General features: G+C 37.6%; 3 protein-coding genes across 4 annotated transcripts; 1 reads left to right on the forward strand and 2 right to left on the reverse strand.

Annotated features, from left to right (window-relative positions):
- Positions 1-2,673: 2,673 nt before the first annotated feature.
- Positions 2,674-4,582, reverse strand: LOC148958438 (uncharacterized). The gene is made up of 2 exons (XM_089112664.1): positions 4,274-4,582; positions 2,674-3,656 (listed from the first exon to the last, which is right to left on the reverse strand). The coding sequence occupies exons 1-2, from the start codon at positions 4,508-4,510 to the stop codon at positions 3,531-3,533; spliced, it is 363 nt and encodes a 120-aa protein (XP_088968790.1). The 5' UTR covers positions 4,511-4,582; the 3' UTR covers positions 2,674-3,530.
- A 3,576-nt stretch (positions 4,583-8,158) lies between these two features.
- LOC135685410 (leishmanolysin-like peptidase) lies at positions 8,159-12,270 on the forward strand. 2 transcript variants are annotated; one of them, XM_065201345.2, is made up of 2 exons: positions 8,159-8,309; positions 10,069-12,270. In XM_065201345.2, exon 2 carries the CDS (start codon positions 10,115-10,117, stop codon positions 12,110-12,112), a length of 1,998 nt encoding a protein of 665 aa, XP_065057417.2. In that variant the 5' UTR covers positions 8,159-8,309; positions 10,069-10,114; the 3' UTR covers positions 12,113-12,270. The 2 variants fall into 2 exon arrangements, with proteins under 2 accessions (XP_065057417.2, XP_065057419.2); XM_065201347.2 differs by having other exon boundaries at positions 8,160-8,309; positions 10,058-12,270.
- On the reverse strand, positions 11,567-16,660 carry LOC135685411 (senecionine N-oxygenase). The gene has a single exon (XM_065201348.2). It carries the CDS (start codon positions 16,441-16,443, stop codon positions 15,067-15,069), a length of 1,377 nt encoding a protein of 458 aa, XP_065057420.2. The 5' UTR covers positions 16,444-16,660; the 3' UTR covers positions 11,567-15,066.
- Positions 16,661-20,116: the final 3,456 nt, after the last annotated feature.

Consider the following 20,116-nt stretch of genomic DNA (forward strand, 5'->3'; position numbering starts at 1 on the left):
AACTTAGCGGGCAATCAAAATTTTACAACCAGCCCATTTATAACAGCTATGATTTTGAAAAAACCAAATATTGTGAATAGTGAGTGACAAAGCCATTTAATAATCATTTTCATTTATGGATAATTTCGTCAGCATTTTCTTTATGTTTAGAATCTTTGTTGGTAAAAAACGCAGCTGTATGGGTGGCACATTTTCAAGTTAATATTTTATTATATTACCCCACCCTCGCCCCCCCTCCCACCTAGGAATGCTCGATTATGTTAATAGAAAAATTCAATGATTTGCCTTCGGCACCAACACTGCCCCTCCTGTCCTAATCTTGTGCAGGCGTTCCTGCTCACTTTGTTGGCAAATGAGGCCTGAACACCTCCCTAGAGCGAAAAAGCTAGCATTCGCACTGCTGACACCCTATTAGATTGAGAACAAATTAAGAACAATCCAGCCTCATATTTTCGAAAAAATTAAGAACAGTCAGCCTGAACTTAAATTTACTGGTTCTTATAAAAAAGAATGTAATTGCTAAAAGCCCAGGGCATTGGTTTGGACCCAGTCTTCTTCCCGTCAGCCACAGCGTTGACAACACTTTTCGTTGTTTTCGGTAAATAGATTTCTTGGGTTATTATAAAAAGGGAAAACGTCAAATTCTGCTATCTCTGGCTCAGAATCTTGTCTCTGTAACATTTTTATTTCAAATATTTACCTAAATTTCTGAGGAAAAATTTTCACCATTTTTCTGCGAAAAGTTATTAAAGGAAAACTGAAGAGCGGTTTTGGGAAATTCGAGAATTTCCCAACATTCGGTGGGCTGCAAATGTCTTGAAACACTTTTAACCTCTTGCAAACTATAAAAAAACAGTGTAGCAGATCATTCTTAATTGATTCAACTTTAAATGGTATTTTCACCATTTTTCTGCAAAAAGTTATTAAAGGAAAACCGGAGGGCTGTTTTGCTCGAATCGTCAGAGCGCATTCTGTGTCATGGCTCTCCCCTCAATGCAGTGGCGAAGCTAGCCAAAAATTGTTGGTCCTGCTGTATGTACAAGGCCACGCTCTTATTCAATAGGAAACGCCTATGAACAAAAATTATTTTTTGTAGATGAACTTTTTTGCAGTAAAAAGCAAATTTTAAATCCATGTCTATCTTTTGCAAAATAAACCCATACTTAAAGACGTGCTTTAGGGTGCTTACTTTTCAAACAAATCTATGTTAAATTGTAGTAGGCCTCTACAGCTGAAGTAAAAGTTCAAATTGGTGATAACTAAATTTGACAATAAAAGGGGGTAAGGGTGGCATTTGAAGTTGCATATCATATATTTGTGGTAGTTGAAATAGTCTAATTAGACTATTCAAGATTTTGGTCCAATCTAGATCAATCTAGACACTCTATTAAAATACCTGACCAATCTAGATACTCTATTAAAATAATTTTAATAAACAACAGAGTTTAAAGTCTGTAGGGGCAAGTTCACAAATTCTGCAGAACAATTATTCTGCAGCTGACAAAGAGAGGTGAAATTGAATAATGTGTTGCGTTATCAATGAAAACAACTTCATTAGCCAAACCATTAGACGAGTAAACAATTCAGGTAGAAAAATACACTTTCATACTAGCAGTTCAGCATTCAGTTCATTGGTATTCAACATAGCAATCAGTCGCCCGTTGATCTCTTACAAATGCAAATTCCACTGAAATTGGTTTATTCTCCAACTCCAAAATTTCAATAACACAACAGTAAATTCATTTATGCTTTTATCGTCCTTGTCTAAGTCTAAGAGAATCTTATTCGTTTAGGCCACCATGATATACCGTGCCTCAAACGATCGTATGAAGGCCGTGTTTACCATTTCTTTCTCGCGAACTTTGGACTTTGTCTTGTTACAAATAAAATTTATGCAGCTCAACTCACAACTGAGGCCAGTTTTGCTGTCAATAATAATATCATTGGTATTGCCAAAGCAAGCAGGAAATCCACATTCACATCGCCTCGCCATAATACTTGAACTGGCCTCCTTGCAAGTTGCTAGTGTCTCATAGCAGAACGAGAATGCACAGGGCAATTCTTGCAGTCCTGCTCTCAGAAATAGCAGGACCAAAGGTTTTCAAAACAATACCTTTTGACCTATGTAAGTGAACCCTCAACCAATCAAATCACTACTGCTTACGAAATGTTATGATGATTATTTCGACGAGGTCCTGCTCCCGAGATTGAGCAGGACTGCTCTTTGTTCTAGACTATTGTGAAGCAGGACTAAATTCACAAAAGCCCATTGTGAAGCAGGACCAAACATAGGGTATCATAGTTATGAGCAGGACCAAAATACAGGGTTGCTGTAGAAAAGAACAGGACCTTGAGATTAGCACGGGATGCCTGTATCAGCTGGCGGAACTGGGGACTTTTTATCAAATAAAATTTGAAACTTCCTTTTTGCAAAGAAGAAATTGTTTATTGTTTACAGTAAACCTCATCTTTGGAAATTCTTGGTCCTGCTCAGCAGGACCAGCAGGACCTTTGGCTTCGCCACTGCCTCAATGAATAAATCGACTCTTTTGAGCCGAGTAGCGAGACTTTTGAGCAGGGTAGTGAGATTTTCGCTCTTTTCAAGCCACTGTTTTCGAATCGCTAAGCGTCCGTTTTGGACAACCAAGGCAACAAACTTTAAGTAAGGGCATCATTTACAAGACTGGAAAGGTTAAAATTACAGAAAAAAATCTGAAAAAATTTGACAGCAGTTGATAGGCCGAGTGGTTTTGAATATGGTGACAGGAAAAGAATATCATTTTCCTAGACCTCGGAAGTCAAATAAAACGTATAATTTTCTTTAAAAACAGAATTAAACAATTATTTTGATGAATACTGAACAACTGGAAATGAAAACTGTCTCAGGGGGTAGCTCCTGGCACGACTTATAAACTCAAGTTTACATCATGGTTAGAGGCGTATTTTGCACTTTCGAAAAATTCCCCTACTTTGGACGCAAAATAAAATCATAACAAAGTGCAAAACCCAAGTGCAAACTATGAAAAAACAGTGTAGGATGTATCGATGAAGAGAATTAACCGCTGTTTGGGCCTAAACCCCGAGATTTAAAAAAGTTATTAAAGGAAAACTGAAGAGCGGTTTTGGGAAAATTTCGTTTTTGCCAACATTCAGGGGGTTGAAAATGTTCTTGAAACAGGTTTAACTTCTTGCAAACTGTAAAAAAACAGTGTAGCAAACTTTGTTCTATCGATTCAACTTTAAATGGTATTTTTACCCTTTTTCTGCGAAAAGCGATTAAAGGAAAACCGGAGGGCTGTTTTCACAAATTCCACATTTTTGTCCAAGTTTCGGAGACTTTCATATTAACCGGAATTTTTACTTAATTGTGAAAATATGAAAAAACAGTAAAACTATGGTATTTGTGATGTTTAAAAATTAAATCAGTCCTACAGATGTAGTTAGTCAAAAGTTATTAAAGGAAAACTGGATGGTAGTTTGCATGCGAATCGTCAGAGAGCGAATCGTCAGAATCGTCAGGCCTATATAAATCAATATACAGTTTTGGTGTCTGTCAGAGACAAGCGTATTTCAATTCCAGAACTTCTGAGAGATTCAAAACCTCGTTGATGCCAAAGCAACTCTATCTGTGCAGAGCTTCCGTTTACGCTGCTTGCCTGTGAAGAACGAGGAACACAAATTTCAATATTCACATTTAACAACAAACATGATCCATAATTAATTTTTTGGTCTTTGACGAGGGCTGACCAGGTCAAAGAACACTATTTCTGTTATATAGAAATAGATTTTTTAAAAGCTTGAGTCCGTGATTTAATTTAAAGTTTTTATATCATGTTTTGTTACTTAATGACTTCTGTTTATTGTCAATCGATTCTCACTTGCATTTTGCATTTTTATCCCATAGAATATCATTTCTCTGCTTGTTAAATATTTCTTCAGTTTCCAACCCCCTGCTTTTTGAGTTTCCAAAACCTTTTTCGCTTTTGTATAAAATATTAAAGTAGTTTACATTTGTTTAAATGGTTTTAAAAAATAACTGCAAAATTGAATATTTGGGTTATTTTTATGTATCAAAAACGGTGATATGGACCCCACAGACGGTGACATGGACCCCAGAGAGACGAGGAGTCTCTTTTCTCCATAAAGCGATTACCCCCGGTGTTGTCGAGTCATAACCAATAACACAGAATAAATGCCAATAACGTATCTCAGCTGTTACACAATAGAACATTGTTAGGCAGTGATAAAAAACAATAGGAATCATATTACTCACCATGCTTTTTTCATTCTTGCTTAGTTCTTTGTCTTGTTTTGGTTTGCGAACTGAAGGTAAAGCATCACGTCGAAAAAATGTTTTGATGTTTTCGGTGGCAAAACTAGGAGGAGAGAGAAATGTACGGGAAAAATCAGTCGGAAAAAGGTGCTCTCCTGGGACAGGTTTTCCAGGATGGCAGTCAAGCACAACGGTATCTTCCTCAAGGGGGTATTCGTTCCCTAAAGTCATGCACATGGTTTACCGTAACGCACTTACCTGTTTTATAGTAAAAGTTTTCTAATTTTGTTCTTGAACACATGGGCTCCGACAAAGGTTGAAAAGTGGGGGGGGGGCCAAGGGAAAATTTAACACCCGTAACAAAAGATTTTGAAAAAAACTCTATTGTTTTGCAAAAATGTGGGGGGGGGCTAAGGCCTCCCATAATAGGGGTTGATGTTTTTTCGATCAATGGATGAGCAGCCGGGTTAATCGATTGTTTGCGCAGCAACCAAAGATGGTAACATCAGTAACATAGAAAGGTCAGGCGAAACGTTAATGAAGTAAGGGAGGGGGTGAGATGTTTAGATTGTTCAGGGCTTAAATAAAGGCCACCACCATGGTTAGGAATTCTGGCCGAATTCAAGACAAATTTTCGAAATATGACCTTACAGAGATGGCCAGAAAATGCATCTAGAAGATTTGCCACATCAAGTTTGGTTTGACGAAAGGACGATCCTAGGCAACATATACAAGCTTTCATTTACAATAATTCCCAATCCCTTAATAGTTTCCAATTACCAAAAAGCCAAGATTTTATTCTCAACTCTCAGCGACAAGCCCAGCATTTCCGACACACCTAGCTTTGAACAAATTTGAAATGCAATTATAAAAAATCCTGCCTTGTCTATTGAAGACAAGACAGTGAATAAATGTTCTCAGTAAGAAACTTTCAAGAGTAACGAGTCTTTCTTTCTATGGTTAGATGTCAATTCATGCTTACATTTCTATGAGCATAAAGCTTGAAATGCATCTCAGTTTTCTAGTTGTATCTCGTTTCTTTTTATTGTTTAGTTTACAATGGCAGACATTTAAAACTTATTCAGGCCCGTCGGAACCGGGGGGGGGGGGCTGGAGCTCCCCCAATAATTGTCAAATTGTAGTATGTTTCCTTTATAACAGTTCACTAAATGAGATAGAAAACAATGGGCAGCCCCCCCAAACATGAATTTCGTTCCGACGGCACTGACTTATTCATTTTTGCCTAGACTGGATTGGGGGGCATGGATAGAAATATAAATTTTTCTATACCTGCCTTACGAAATACTGTCAGATCAAGCTGCGCTTATAAGATCTTCGAACACAATTTTTGCAAATTATTGAGAGGGGGTGTTGCCCCCTGCCCCCAGTTGTAACAGGATCACTCTCCTGTCACATGTCACGCATGCGCCGTTAATCACTAATCACATGACTTTTACTATAGATATTGTAAATAGAGATTTGATCGGGAGTTTTTGAGTTGATTTGATTCATGTAAGATGATCACGTAAAGGCGGGTTTACACGATCGTTTTTCCTTAAATTTTTTTTCGATATTGGACCGCGATGAACGACAACGATCGTGTAAAAGGCTAAATTGCTGAAAAAAGTTTGATGCTATCTGTCGTTTTTAATCCGCTTAATTGGCGATAATGATCCATCGTTGAAGATTTTATTTTGACTCCGGGTCAAAATAAAATCTCTACCATCATTTTTTTTCAAAGGGGCCGACAAATTCTGACGTCATGTCAGCCTCGGGGAGAGAATTTCGAGACTTTTTACTAAGTATTGGGGTGAAGAAAAGATTGGATTCATGCTATGAGAACTGAAATAGTCGGGGAAGGTAGTTAAAACGGGCAGGGGACTATTTTTAGATAAAAAGAGGTTCGGGTTTTACAAGTTTTCCTTGAGAATGGCCCGTCATTAGCTACACATTAAAGGTTTTGAGCAACAGAAATAGAGAACAATCCATCCAATAGACAAAATGCACAAATAAAAAATTATCTGGACCTCGCCGGGACCATAAAAATGTTCTGCGAATATTTCCCTAATTTTTTCGGCCTAAACTTTAGGCTTATTACCCTTTAGTCTAGCGGGTAAAGGTTCCAGAAAAGAGCCAGTGTTACTGTCCCTCCATCGCCCATCAATCACGTTGTCATCCAATCATTAAATGTGTAGCTAAGGACGGGCCATGCTCAGAGAAAACTTGTGAAACCCGAACCTCTTTTTATCTAAAAATAGTCCCCTGCCAGTTTAAACTACCTTCCCTGACTATTTTAGTTCTCAGAGCATGAATCCAATCTTTTCTTCACGCGAATACTTAATAAAAAGTCTCGAATTCTCTCCCCGAGGCTGACATGACGTCAGAATTTGTCGGCCCCTTTGAAAAAAAATGATGGTAGAGATTTTATTTTGACCCGGAGTCAAAATAAAATCTTCAACGATGGATCATTATCGCCAATTAAGCGGATTAAAAACGACAGATAGCATCAAACTTTTTTCAGCAATTTAGCCTTTTACACGATCGTTGTCGTTCATCGCGGTCCAATATCGAAAAAAAATTTAAGGAAAAACGATCGTGTAAACCCGCCTTAAGAGTGCGTTATTATTTGCCTCTCGGCTCTACCAATCATTGTTATGAAACGCTTCTTACATCTGGTGGAGGACCCTTTTTCGACATATCGATGTCCCACGCAGAGACTCTTGGATTGATTCAAGGCTTGGAATTTAGTTACTAACCGCTAAATGTATGTGTATATATATCGGGGATGTATGTATGCTATATAAATTTGTAACTACTTTCCATGTTTGTTTCGTATATGTACTCATAACAGGCAAAGGCCAGTGTCCCTCTTAGTACTTGTATATCCATGATCTTTAGCTTTGTTTCAATGAATCTCTTGAACTTCTATAGCTTTTTTTAATCTATGAACTAGAGATTAAAAAATGCTTTACAGGACAAGAACTTTCGATAATTGTGTTTCACGTAAACGAATGGATCATATCATATTGTAATGGGTATTTCGAGTTACTTGTTACGCTAATTAAGACTTCGACGCACATTAAAACTTCTTGCTAGGGTTTAAATATACATGTATGAGAAAGGGAAATTGTGATGAAGACCGAGTAGATTCATCTACAAATAACTGTGAGCCTTTTAGTGTCAATGTGCTCTACGAAACGGACACAGTCCATACTACGAGGATTTCAAACCTCCAGGTCCTCAAACGAACAACGTCAAACAATGTTACAGGGCCCGTGGCACCGATTCTTAAGTATGGGGGGCAAAAATGAGGGTTACCTATTTAATACCTAAAAGATGGATTTAATACCTATAGTTTGCAAGAAAAGTGGGGGCTATGGCCCCCGGCCTCCTGTGGTGCGGGCCCTGCGTTAAAGTTTAGTCTTTGTGAACACCTTGTTTGGTGATAAAGTCATGCTGGACGATGTTCGATGCTGTTCGATGTTTTTCGGTGACTTTCAACAAAGTTTTCATTGTCTTGCAATGCTTGATGCAATGTTCGATGCAGTTTAAAACATCATCAAGCATTTTACAAAGAGTATAAATGATCAGAGCTGCAAAGAACGGAATTCGCAACATAAGTTAGACCAGATGATAATTCTTGTGTCGAGCAAGCTCATTCTATCTTCTGCATGCAATACTAAGCTTGTTATCTTCTATGAAAACACACTAAAAAAACTTTGCTGCATCTGTTTAGAGGTGCACAAAGATAATGCACGTGTGTCAAATTTATACAGGTGAATCGCATTCCCTGTGCTTGTCTTTATTTGTAAAGGAGTTTCGACAACAAAAGCCGCTTTTCGCTTCTATTGCGCCACCAGTAATACGCCGAAAATGCTTGTAAGTTTCGCGTTTAGAATTTAACGTTTTGTCGAAACGAATCCAGGCTGTATTAACATGATAGCATTGACTCAAATTTGAACTGCATGGATACGTTTTCGCTATGATAAGCGAAGGATCGTCATAGCTGGAAAGGAGTTCTGTTCGTGTTTCTATGGTAAGTTAAGTTTCGGGTTATAGAGGTACTTCAATTTGCTTAGGCCGATAGGTTTTGCTGCATTGTTACAAATAAAAACAATTTGATTTTCTGGAAGAGGTATCGAGTATGTTAGCAAATGACAGTCATCAAACGGTGTTCTTGCAGAACAGAAGGGAAAGTGTCTTCTCCACGTATTTTGTCAGGGTTCTCCTGCTTCAGAAAGCTTTGACAGATCAAAATATCAATGGAATATAACAGAGTTTCTTTGATAAAATATCTTTATATATCAAATGAAATGTTAAACAAGCTTAGATTTTTAAAAGTTCTAGAGGCGGGAGTATCTAAAAATAATTGTCTAAATTGAGTAGATTTTTAGAAATAAGACGGTGAATCTTGGACAGTTTGTCAATAATAAGGCATCGCTAAGGATCATCAAAAATACAAACCATTCCTCATTCATTCCTCGAGCCTTCTTGTTTTTGACGAATATGTTTTGCACATAAAAATACTTCCGACAAATGTTTATCACTGTAATGTTCTAATTCTTTATTCAATTAAGGTACGAACTAATAAATTGAGGCTCAGGCTGGCTGTTCTTAATTTTTCCTAAAACATTTAGGCTGGTTGTTCTTGATTTGTTTAAAATAAATTGTGGCGGATTGTTTTAATTTATTTCTCATTATCAGGACAAGATTTTACTGCAGAATACAATGGATACTGTTATAATGTACTTATTTACTGTACTGATATGCCCCTTATTATAATGGACTCGTATACGCGCATGTAGCCCTTTACTTAGTTTTGGATTGAATTGAATTGAAAGTTAGTTGTTGGTGTGTTCTGCTACAGTTGAATCGAAAGTATACAGAAAGTCTTTTATCTTGCATCTCCCTGAGGAAATCTATTAAAGATACGTATATGCAAGTAATATAATGCTTTGCCAGGTGTGTACAAAAAAGTTGTTAAAAATTGCCTTTAATTAAATAGGGCTCCAGCCTCGGCTCATCCAAAGTTGGTTCCTCATTTTGGCCAGTTTTGGTAATGTTCTTAATAGTAAATATCTGACAACTCCTGCCAATAATGAAAAAACGTATACAAACATATGTTGTTGAATTTATTGTTTAACATACTCCCGCTCCTTGAATTTTCACAACCTTGAGTCTCTTGTTTTTTCTACAAAAATACGTGAATTTCACGCACCAGTTGCCGTGCACTAATTGCGGGACAGTTGAATTATAGCACTGCAACTGCAATGAATCAAAATTCAGCAATTTTTCAACATTCGCAAAGTAACATTTCAAACTAATCTTAAAGTGAAATCAAAAGCTTTCTTATTGAAAATTAACAAATCGTTAGGTTTTCCCTTTTAAGATGAACATTTACGTATCCTTGGCAAAACGTAATACATTTTAAGACAATGGAAATGGAGAGGTTGTTTCATTTGCCTTTCAAATATAAGATTTTAATCGCTTCTATCAGAAAGGCTCCATATGCGATTTTTATTCAAAAAGGATTAAATGCTGATGCCTCAGATGTTCTATTTGAATGATTCCCCAGTTTTTTAACACCTCCCATATTACAAGATGTGCTACGGTATCAATCTGCGCTGAAACACAAATCCATAGACTTTGACAAGGCTGACCACAATATTACCAAGTTGCACAGCATATTAAAGATTAGAAGGGACCAATAAAGAAAGTGAGGTTAAACAATTCGTAAATAAAACTTAATTGATTTAATTTAGCTTTATCATTAATATGCAGTAGTTACTTTGCAGCAATTCCACATGATGCTAAGATTGTAGAGAAACTTGACTCAGTAGAATGTCAAATCCAAGGCTTATCTTTGTAATCGTGGTATTGGTTTTGTTGGACAGCAATGTTTATGGGCGTCACTGGATCCCAAAGTCGCACGATGTTGTTCATGGGGTACGAATAGGTCATATTGATGACATAAAGAATCAACCGTTTGGCCAAAAGCTACGTTTCCAAGTGCACTATGATGCGAGTGTGAATATTTTGTCATTAGCCAAGCAAAAGCTTATTAAACAGCGATTGATACCTTCAGCCGTGAACTACTTCCACTTGACATACTCTGTGCGCACGACGAAGGAACATATCAGGTTGCAGTGGATGTGTAAAGATAACTCGTACTTTTTGAAAGATAACCAAGGTAAAAATGGTGGCGATATACAATACTGCAAAGGTAAATGCATTGCCACAACATGTGGACCTGTCAAAGTACCAGAATCATTTTTAGATCATTGTAGGATTTGCAACGAATATGGATATGATTGCAAAATTAAAGACAAAAACACGGAGAAAAAGCAGCCAACAGTTAACTCTGATTTCATTTTGTTTGTATCAGCAATACCTACACAGCACTGTCATGAGTCGAACATCGTAGCATATGCATCGTACTGCCAACAGGAAAATGCGTTAAATCGACCCGTTGCTGGGTTTGCAAATCTTTGTCCAAGCAAACTCGAAACTGATGCACAAAATTTTGAAAATTTGCTTGCTACAGTGAAACATGAAATTTATCACGCTTTGGGCTTCAGCATTGGACTGTTCGGGTTTTACAGGGACAAAAACGGCAAACCACTCGTTCAGCGAGACAAACATGGACTCCCCGCTTATGATAACACAACCAAGCTTTATCGATGGAATGAAAAGATACTAAAAATGGTGGTGCGTAGCAAGTGGAGCATATCAGGTGGTCACAAGGAGCATCAAGTGCAAATGATTGTCACCCCGAATGTCAAAAGGGAAGTGCGGAGGCATTTCAAATGCCCAGACCTCGAAGGAGCTGAACTTGAAAACCAAGGCGGGGAAGGCACTGCGCTGACGCATTGGGAGAAAAGAGTGTTTGAGAACGAGGCAATGACTGGCACTTACACCCAGCATCCAGTGTTTTCAAGGATAACATTGGCTTTGATGGAGGATACTGGTTGGTATAAAGCAAACTACAGCATGGCCCAGGATCTTGACTGGGGGAAAGGTCTAGGTTGTAAATTTGTAAAGAACAATTGTCGAGCATGGATTGCCGACAGAATAAGTAAAAAGCTTTCAACAGCTCCATTCTGTGCCACTTTGAAACAGTCTCCCCTGCATATGAAGTGTACCCATACAAAACTGTCCCTTGCTCTCTGTAACCTTGTGAAGTACACAAGCAACCTGCCAAAAGAGTTCAGATATTTTGATAGACTGGGGAAAACAGCTGTCAATGATATCTCAACTTACGGAGGAGCGGTGGAACTAGCAGATTTTTGCCCCTTTTACCAGAAGTTCACTCTAACCGATGAAACTGGGCACAAGCGTGGCACTACATGCACACTTTCCGAAAATTCGCCAGAACGTGACAAAAATTACGCCCTCGAAATGTACAGTAAAAGGTCGAAATGCATTGAGCATGGCCGACATTGGATGGCACGCAAAGGCTTATTGACACGGACTATGTTGGACTGGGGGAGTGGTTGCTATAATCACAAATGCACGAGAAGTGGCTTGGTACTCATTGTTGGTGAAAGAGGCTATCATTGTGAATACGAGGGACAACGACTAGAAATAACTGGACTTATGAATGACTGGAAAGTTAACGGTTCGCTGATTTGCCCACCATGTGAAGAATTTTGTGAAAAGGATAAATGTCAAAACCAAAAGACGTTCTTGAATTTGAAAGGTGATAGCCCTATCGAGCTTGAAGAAAAAGAAAATGTTCTCGTCATTGAAAATGCTGGCAACAATGTTGGCTTTAATTTGGCGATATTGATATTCATTCCTATTCTAGGGCTTGTATTGAATAATTTTGTCTTAAATTAGACTAAATTTTTTTACATTTGTAAATTAAACACTACCATCAAACTGTTTGATTGCATTCTGAGTTAAAATCTCTTTGTGTTCAAAAAAGGCCAAAAATTTGCAGGATAAACTGATTCTTATTCCAAATTTAAAGAAATTTGAAATTATCAAAATATGGCAAATCTTTATTCAGCGAGAAAAAGATAAAAAAGCGAAAAAAGGCTTTGTAAAAACTTCAAGGACGAAGGGCTAAGTTCTTAAAAAAGTCAGGATACCAAAGATCAAATCACATTAAGCTCGTACTTGTTTCCCTTTCTGCCAAGATTTTGTTTTTGACTCCATAAAATCGTGTGCTAGAAGAAGGTCGTGCATTTTTGTGACAATTACAGCTACAGCGTAATATGACTGAGACTTCATAAGGCATTTAAACGTTGAGCAAATAGTGATAGAAATTACTTACAGCCAACAATGAGCAATGAATAATCACTTGGCTCAAACACAAGTAGCCAAGCTCTTACCTAAGCATTTTCAGTATTTTTGCTAATCATTTCTTAGTTCAACTAGTATCATATCCTTCTCCTCCACCTCCATGTCTGTTCTTATGTTATTGGCAAACAGGAGTAACGTGATATATCGAGTCATGCACTTTTACAGATGACAGAAATAAATGACCTGGACGATCTCAATGAACTCTCGTCATCCGTCACCATTGGTCCAGCTATTAGCCTGTTAGCCGTAGTTTTGAAAATGCACATTTTCCATTAGTTTACTTGCGCTTGTGTTTCAATGTTACTTTTCGAGACGTTGATAATAAAGTTCAAATAATGATAAAGTGGTTTAATCTTAACATGCAATTTTCATTTAAAGCCATCATACTAGACAAGATTAAGAAGCATAAAACATTTAAAAATACTATAATTTAGACACAGTTATGGTACCTCAATTACTTGAGATCGTCCTTTTTTGCTTTATTCGTTATAATTCCTCACTGCTCTGAAATGTTAATCCTACAAAAATTCTGCTGCTGCAAACATGTTTTTGCTGACGTGACAATTTTCTCCTTCGCGCCAAAATTTGATGGCTTCGATTTGACATTCAAATTGCATCAATTTTTTTATCTTAAATGTAGACTTTTCGAGTTTATTGCAATTTCTAGGACTGCGCAAGACACATTATTTGCACCAGTTTTGCAAGGAACCAAGTTTTAATCGAATTACTGAAGCGCTGGGTACTTTTTACTATTTTCAATGATACTGGAAGTGAATTCCAGATTTCAGATCTGTTATAATTTTTGAATATCATTACAAAACCGTCAATGAAGGAAAACCAAGGAAGCCTTAGGCCCTTCAGTTTTTGGAAAAGAAAAGAGCTTTTGCAAAATCTTTTATTGTGAATCATTAGTTTCTCTTTGTCCCTTCCATTTTCAAGCTTGCGTCGGAGCCCTTTTGATAAGGTTTTTTTAATCAAAGCTTGTGATCTGTTGTTTCAAGAAATTATTAAAAAATCATCAGGTAGGACTTTCGTTAGTATTTAGTAAGAGATTCATAAACTTCAAATGGCAACCGAATTTGAATGGTAAGGTATTTATGCACAATGTTGTATCCACCAGTCGAAAAGAGAAACATTAATCATTGGAATGACAATGTTTTTCACCTGCTGCCAATGTGCTGAACCAAAAGTGCCCCTTTTCTTTATAAACACTCTTATCAACTGAGCAATAAATGAAATAAATAGATACCTTCTTTATGAGAGCTAGCAACTGAATCTTTGCTTGAAAAGAATAGTTAGAGTAGGCTAGTCGTTATGTTACGCCTTTTGTTAGTTTTCTTTAGCTTAATCTGGCTTTCTTTGCCACATATTAATGGATAGAAATTGAAATGACCGAGCATTCACGGTATGTTAAAGGCCATTTCTTTGAGAAAGGGGATGGTTTCCATGATAAAATATGTCCCTCCTGGAGATAAAATAAGGTGGGACATAATGCAAAAGATACCCCTACACGTGCCCTACCCATTATGCCCTCCGTTATATATTGATCGCTGGCACTACCACGGTATCCACCTAAATCATAAGCAATTTAACATTGTTTTTTATTGTTATCTACTTAATTAATAGATTAGCAATACATTGATAAAACAAAAAACCAATTAGAATGTGGTACATGAAAAACTCAAATAGATTTGAAAGTCATGTGCCCCTATGACGTGTTAATGTATTAAAAAAGAATCTGCTTGAACTTGAGAAGTAATATATAAATATACAAAAGATTAATGTAACGCAGTACAATAAATTGCATGTTAGATACGCATATTGAAAGGAATTAAAAAAGGTCATGATGTCAGTTATAGAATGCTTTCCAGTAAGGAGCAATAAGGTTTTGAGGATGTCTGAATCATCGTGTTGTGTAGAAGATGCACTTTAAATATCGGTTTGAACAAGCTCTTGCTTGTTTTTTTATGATCCATGTGATCGGTTTTCAATACTTAGGGTGTTCCTTATGAATTACAGTCGATTTATTATAAAAGAATCATCTGCAAACTTTCTTCTAGTTGCTATAAAAACGATGCGTGACAACATGGATGTGTTTTCAAGTAATGTTGAAAAAATAACAATTAATCATCCTTATTGTTTTGTAACTAACCGATCATGCTTAATCACGCGACAAGCGATTTGTAATTGAAAGTGATTATGACTTGAGTCTTGTTAATGAGAGTTCAACCGATAGTCGCGGGATTCCGCGCTGTTAATCAATTTATAAATATTTTTAAATGTTTTATATCAAATTATAGGATCAAATTGGAAGAGATATTGTGATTCATTCTACAATTCCAACCCTTACGAATTCAACAAATAATGACGAAAACATTTTCAAATAACATAGATTATTGACGCGGGTTGATTACATAGATGATTATTTTAAACAGGTTTTAATTGAATTTATCCGTAAAAACTGTAGTTTGATTTTAGATTCAATTTCACTGTATGTCCGGAATGCATTTTCTGAAGCTAGTTTTCCTGTATGTGAGAAGATCACCTCTCATAAAATATTCAGCGATTCTTTTTCCAACTGAATTGAGATTTTCAACGAATTTCTCATCTTTCTTCAGAGCAGGAAGCAAATCAAAGAATCCTTCAATAATCTTGTTGTCTTCTAAACATGCACAACCTGGCTTGAAAAAATTACGCTTCAAATCCCCCTGCAACTCTTGCAGCTCGTTTTCAAGCTCATGTAGCATCACTTCCTTGCCGGGGAGTTTCAATTCACCTTTTATGTAACTAGCGATAATCAAAGCCTGGTACTCCATTATCTGTTGAATGAAGCAGCTTCTGTCGACATTGCCGACAAAACAAAGATGTGGCTCATTGATCGCAAAGGTCCTTCTGAATAAGGGACCAAAATACATGTTGTTATCAGACATGGTTATCAAATTATCTTCTTTGTTTAGAAACGGAAAGGAAAACTTATAACCAGTGCACGGAATTATCAAATCAACATCAATTTTCTCCCCATTCTTGAAGAATACTTGAGAGCCGTCAATCCTTTCGATTCTGGAGTCAATAAGAGACAGTTTTTCATTTTCGATGCACTTTTTAAAATCAGAAGTACTCTTGATTTCCCCCAATGTTCCGCTGAAATAAACCTTTTTAACGTTAGCCTCTCCTCGCAAATGATGACCAAACAACTGTACAAGCATATCCAAGCCCGAAAAGCTTGCACCGACCACCAGAATTGATTTGCCAACAATCGCTGGATCATCAGATCGCCTGAAATCATGGCTATGAATGATTTGACCTGGAAAAGTAGCAGCTCCGTTCCATGTTGGTAAATATGGAACATTGTTATGACCATTTGCCACTACGACAAAGTCTGCATACAAAACTTCTGTCTGATTTTTGTTAATGCTGTTGCAGATTTTAACCATGAATGTACTTCCATTCTCGGCTTTTTCAACTCTCTTCACTTCAAGAACAAAGGCATCAAGCCGCACCTTTGACATGAGATCAAAATGCTCCACGTAAGCCTTCAAGTATTCGTTGAACTCTTCCCGAGTTAGAAACTCTGGCTTTTCTTCGCTCACAGGAAAATCCTTGAAATGGGAGAAAACAGTTGGTGTGTTCAAAATAAGATCGTCGAATATATTTCTGAACTGGCAACCGTATTTTTCCTGAAATATATTTCCACCAATTGCCTGATCAATTGGATTCTTTTCCTGCAGATATGCCCATAGACCACCAACTGAACTTCTTCCTTCCAGTAGCGTAACATCAGAGACATGCATAAGATGTCGTAAGCAGACGAGGCCTGACACCCCACCTCCGATAATCAGAACTCTTTGTTTCCTTTGCTCCATTTTTGTTTCCAGCTTGCTCAAAACAGGTAAATTTTCAAAAACAGTCGTTAAAAGCCCTTCACATGGAAGAAATGCATGCTAAGGGCATATGGAGCGGGTTTTATCATTAAAGAGGATGACCTAACCGTATTCATTCAGTAACTTGATTGGCCGTTCTTGGAATCCCCTTGAACGAGCACTGAGCTGTCTTATTGTTGCACCAAAATCGATTATGCAGTCATTATAAATAATTGCTAATCAAAAAATCAATGAATGTGATTCAATTTCGTGCATTGTTTGGATTTCATGCCAGCTTTTTGTAACGGTTTGGATTTTATATTTATTCAATTTAGTAATGTTCTCATTGCGTGTTTAAAGTCACATGTTCTGTTAAGTCCTGTTGTGTTTGTGAACGCCTTTTTGTCGCAATGTGTTTGTCTTTCAACATGTAGTGTGACGCTCGTATTGTCCTGTTAAATAGCTTTTGTTTATGTTATTAGGTTATTAGTGTGTGTTGATCACGTTATGAGTAAGCCTCAAATACACGATCAGGTTTTTATCAGTTTTTAACTGACAGTTTTCAGTTTTCACTCAAAAACTGATTGTGTATTTAGCAAAAACTGATAAAAACTGATGCATTTATGACCTTCAGTTGTTGACTGAAAAAGTTGAACACGTCCAACTTTGTCAGTTTTTGACTGATGGGATTTCTTTTCATTTATGTAGAGAAGACTCCATTGTTTAAAGCTGGCGCCCCTATAATCCCCTTGCGCAAGGTGCCTATTTTATTTAGAGCAGCATGAATAAGTGCGATTCAAAGATGGCGACAGGGCCATCACTACGAGGGGGGTGTGGGGGTGTGACACCCCAAGACCCTAACCTTGTCGGCAAATCTTCGTAAATGGAAGTTTTGTCGTCAACCTCTTGGTAACTGGCAAATTTTCAGAAGAAAGACAGAGAATTTAGCCATTTTCAAATAGATATTATCGGTTGTTGATGACAGCACCAGTCACAGTTGAAATTTATGAAAACCTAACGAGAATAATCGATGATCGTTCCAACTCTCTCGTGCTAAAGGCCAGGCGCGGTCTGGCCCTATTCTGTGCCCGGGTGGCAAAGTGGCGATCCCCATCGGGCCCTCAGACATGTAAAGTTTAAAAAAAATTACGGGCCCTTTCTGCAAAAGTTGGAGAGGAGAAGATAATTTTCATTAACTGGAAACTAAAGACACAGCCAAGGTCCCTAACATGCGTGCTGGCTTCACAATTAAGCATCAAAATGAAGTCTGCGCGCAGGCCAAAGAACCCCACTATGACCAACATCCACTATACAGAAACTCTATTTCAAATTTCGCACAAAGGCAAATCTGTCCTACTTCCTAGAGAAATAATTTGAAACTGTATGTAGCGATCAAGGAGCTGTTGTTTTTAGTTAGTTTTCTAGAGTCGCCATTGTTACATTTCTAGCTAATAATGACCTTCCACACATGATCGAATGTTCCCCAGGGTCATATCACTTTAAGGAAAGAAAGTTGCGCAGGAAGAAAGCTTCTCAAATTGGGAAATTTTTGGAATCAACTTTGCGAAAGAAGCGAAATAGGAGCTTTGCAAAAACAAACTTTCACGTTTTAGCGAAAATCATGGACTCTGCGTGAAAAACATTTCTTTTCAATTGAGGTTTCCTTCTATTTCTATTCCACATGATACCAGCAAAACACCGAAAAAGATGTAAAATTTGTCCAACTTAATAATTCTTCGTCAAAGTTTTCAAGAGGATCAACAGCAAAATTTTCTAGATATTTCTCAAAAATAAATTTTCGCAAATTTAGTATTTCAGGAAGTTTTGCGTATCAATCATCCGCGATTTTAGGCCATAAACGCTAAAAAACGCAAAGGTTCCTTCCCTCACAAGTTTCTTCCCGTGAAAATTTCTTTCCGCGAAAGTTTCTTCCTTGAAAGTAGTAAGGAACAGTTGAAGGCCTTCCCCTGCTGCCCTTTAAATTTTTCTTTTCGAAAAACGAAAAAGCCGCCATTGTGTAGACAAAAGGAGTTCGTTCTCTCTCTTGGACTCCATTGGTAATTTTTCTTTAGGCTCGCGGCACTGATTGGTTAACTATACCGGTCTTGTGCTTGCGTTTTTCTGATTTGCCTATTTCGATCCACAACTGGGTATATATTTTCCATCGTGTTCTTTCGGAACCTTATTCTGACGTTTTATGCTCTGAGGAGTGTCAGACGAAAAAGCTTTTAGTATGTCTTAAAATGTTTGCTTTTTTCAAAGCCATTTTCAAATTCTGTACCGCAAAAAAATTGTTCAGATTCTTCTCATTGTATCCGCATTCATTGCTGCCTTTCTTCTGGGTCTTCTTTCTTCTTTTTGGACCGTACATTGTTCTTCATCAAAATAACTAGAAGAAGCAAAGCTCTTACCTTGTTCCTTTCGTTGCATTACCTCCAGTGGATACAGGGTCTCAAAGATCTGTTTATCCTCGAGAGTCTTCCTCTCCCATTTACGACTCTGACCGTTGCTCTTTTTACCAGGGGCGGATCCAGAGCAAATATGAAGGAGGGGCAGTTGGTAGTGGGGGCGCTGAAAAATTTTAGAAATTGGTGACGAGTGTACGCTGTATGCAACCATTTCAGTCCCTAACTACTGAAGGCTCTCCATTCATTTTGTAAGGGAATTTTCACAAAAATTGTTGTATACTTTGAGGTAATCCTTGAAATAAATTAGCCTTTAAGTCTCAGAAACCTTTGTCACCTGATTGTCATTCTTGAATAGGGGCGCACAATTCCCAAAAGAGGGGCGCCAGACTTCCTTCAACTGCCCTTGGTTGACCCCCCCCCCCTTAAATCCACCACTGCCTCTTAATTCATTGTCCCCACTAGTAATGAGCTGCTCCACAACTGCCAACTTCCATGTATTTCTTGATGCACCTGACTCCTTGACTACAACAACGTCTCCTTCTTGTACCTCAGCTCCCTTTATGATTTGTGCTCTTGAGTCGATGGAACTCCCCCAGACTTAGCAAATATTCATTTTCCATCTTGCCCAAAAATGTCCAAATGTCCAAGGGTGTGTAAGTAACGTGCACGCTTCTCTATAGCCGTGGCATCATACTCATCTTCTTCGTCAACATCATGGACTGACTGGCAGATTCAAAATACGTCTAACAATCACTAAATGAGCTAGTGTAATTGGTTCTTCAAATTCATCTGAACAGATGTACGTTAAAGGTCGTGAATTGACCATACCCTCGATCTCAGCTACAACAGTTGTTAATTCTTCGTAGTCAATTCTTGCATTCCCTAGAATTTTCCTCAATGGTTGCTTCACTGCTAGCACCATACGCTCATAGAAGCCCCCAAACCATGGTGCCGTTTCTAATATAAATTTCCACACATAGTTCTTCTATGCTACATATTCTTGAACTTCTGCACTTTTCAACAATTTTTCGATTTTCTTGTTAGCATTCTTGAATGTTTTAGCATTGTCAGATGTAATCCTGTTGGGTAGACCTCAACGAGCAGTGTACCTTTTCAAACAACGAATAAAGGCTGCAGTAGATAAATTTGGCACTGTTTCTAGATGAATTGCACGACTAGAAGAGCAACAGGTCGAATAAAGGATCAATTTTTTGAACAAGCATTCTCAGGTCTTATTCAGATAAATTCAACCTTTTTACAACCCTAAT

The sequence above is a fragment of the Rhopilema esculentum genome, chromosome 15 (assembly GCF_057945365.1).
Source record: "Rhopilema esculentum isolate cy_ngs chromosome 15, ASM5794536v1, whole genome shotgun sequence".
NCBI classification, from domain to species: Eukaryota; Metazoa; Cnidaria; class Scyphozoa; order Rhizostomeae; family Rhizostomatidae; genus Rhopilema; species Rhopilema esculentum.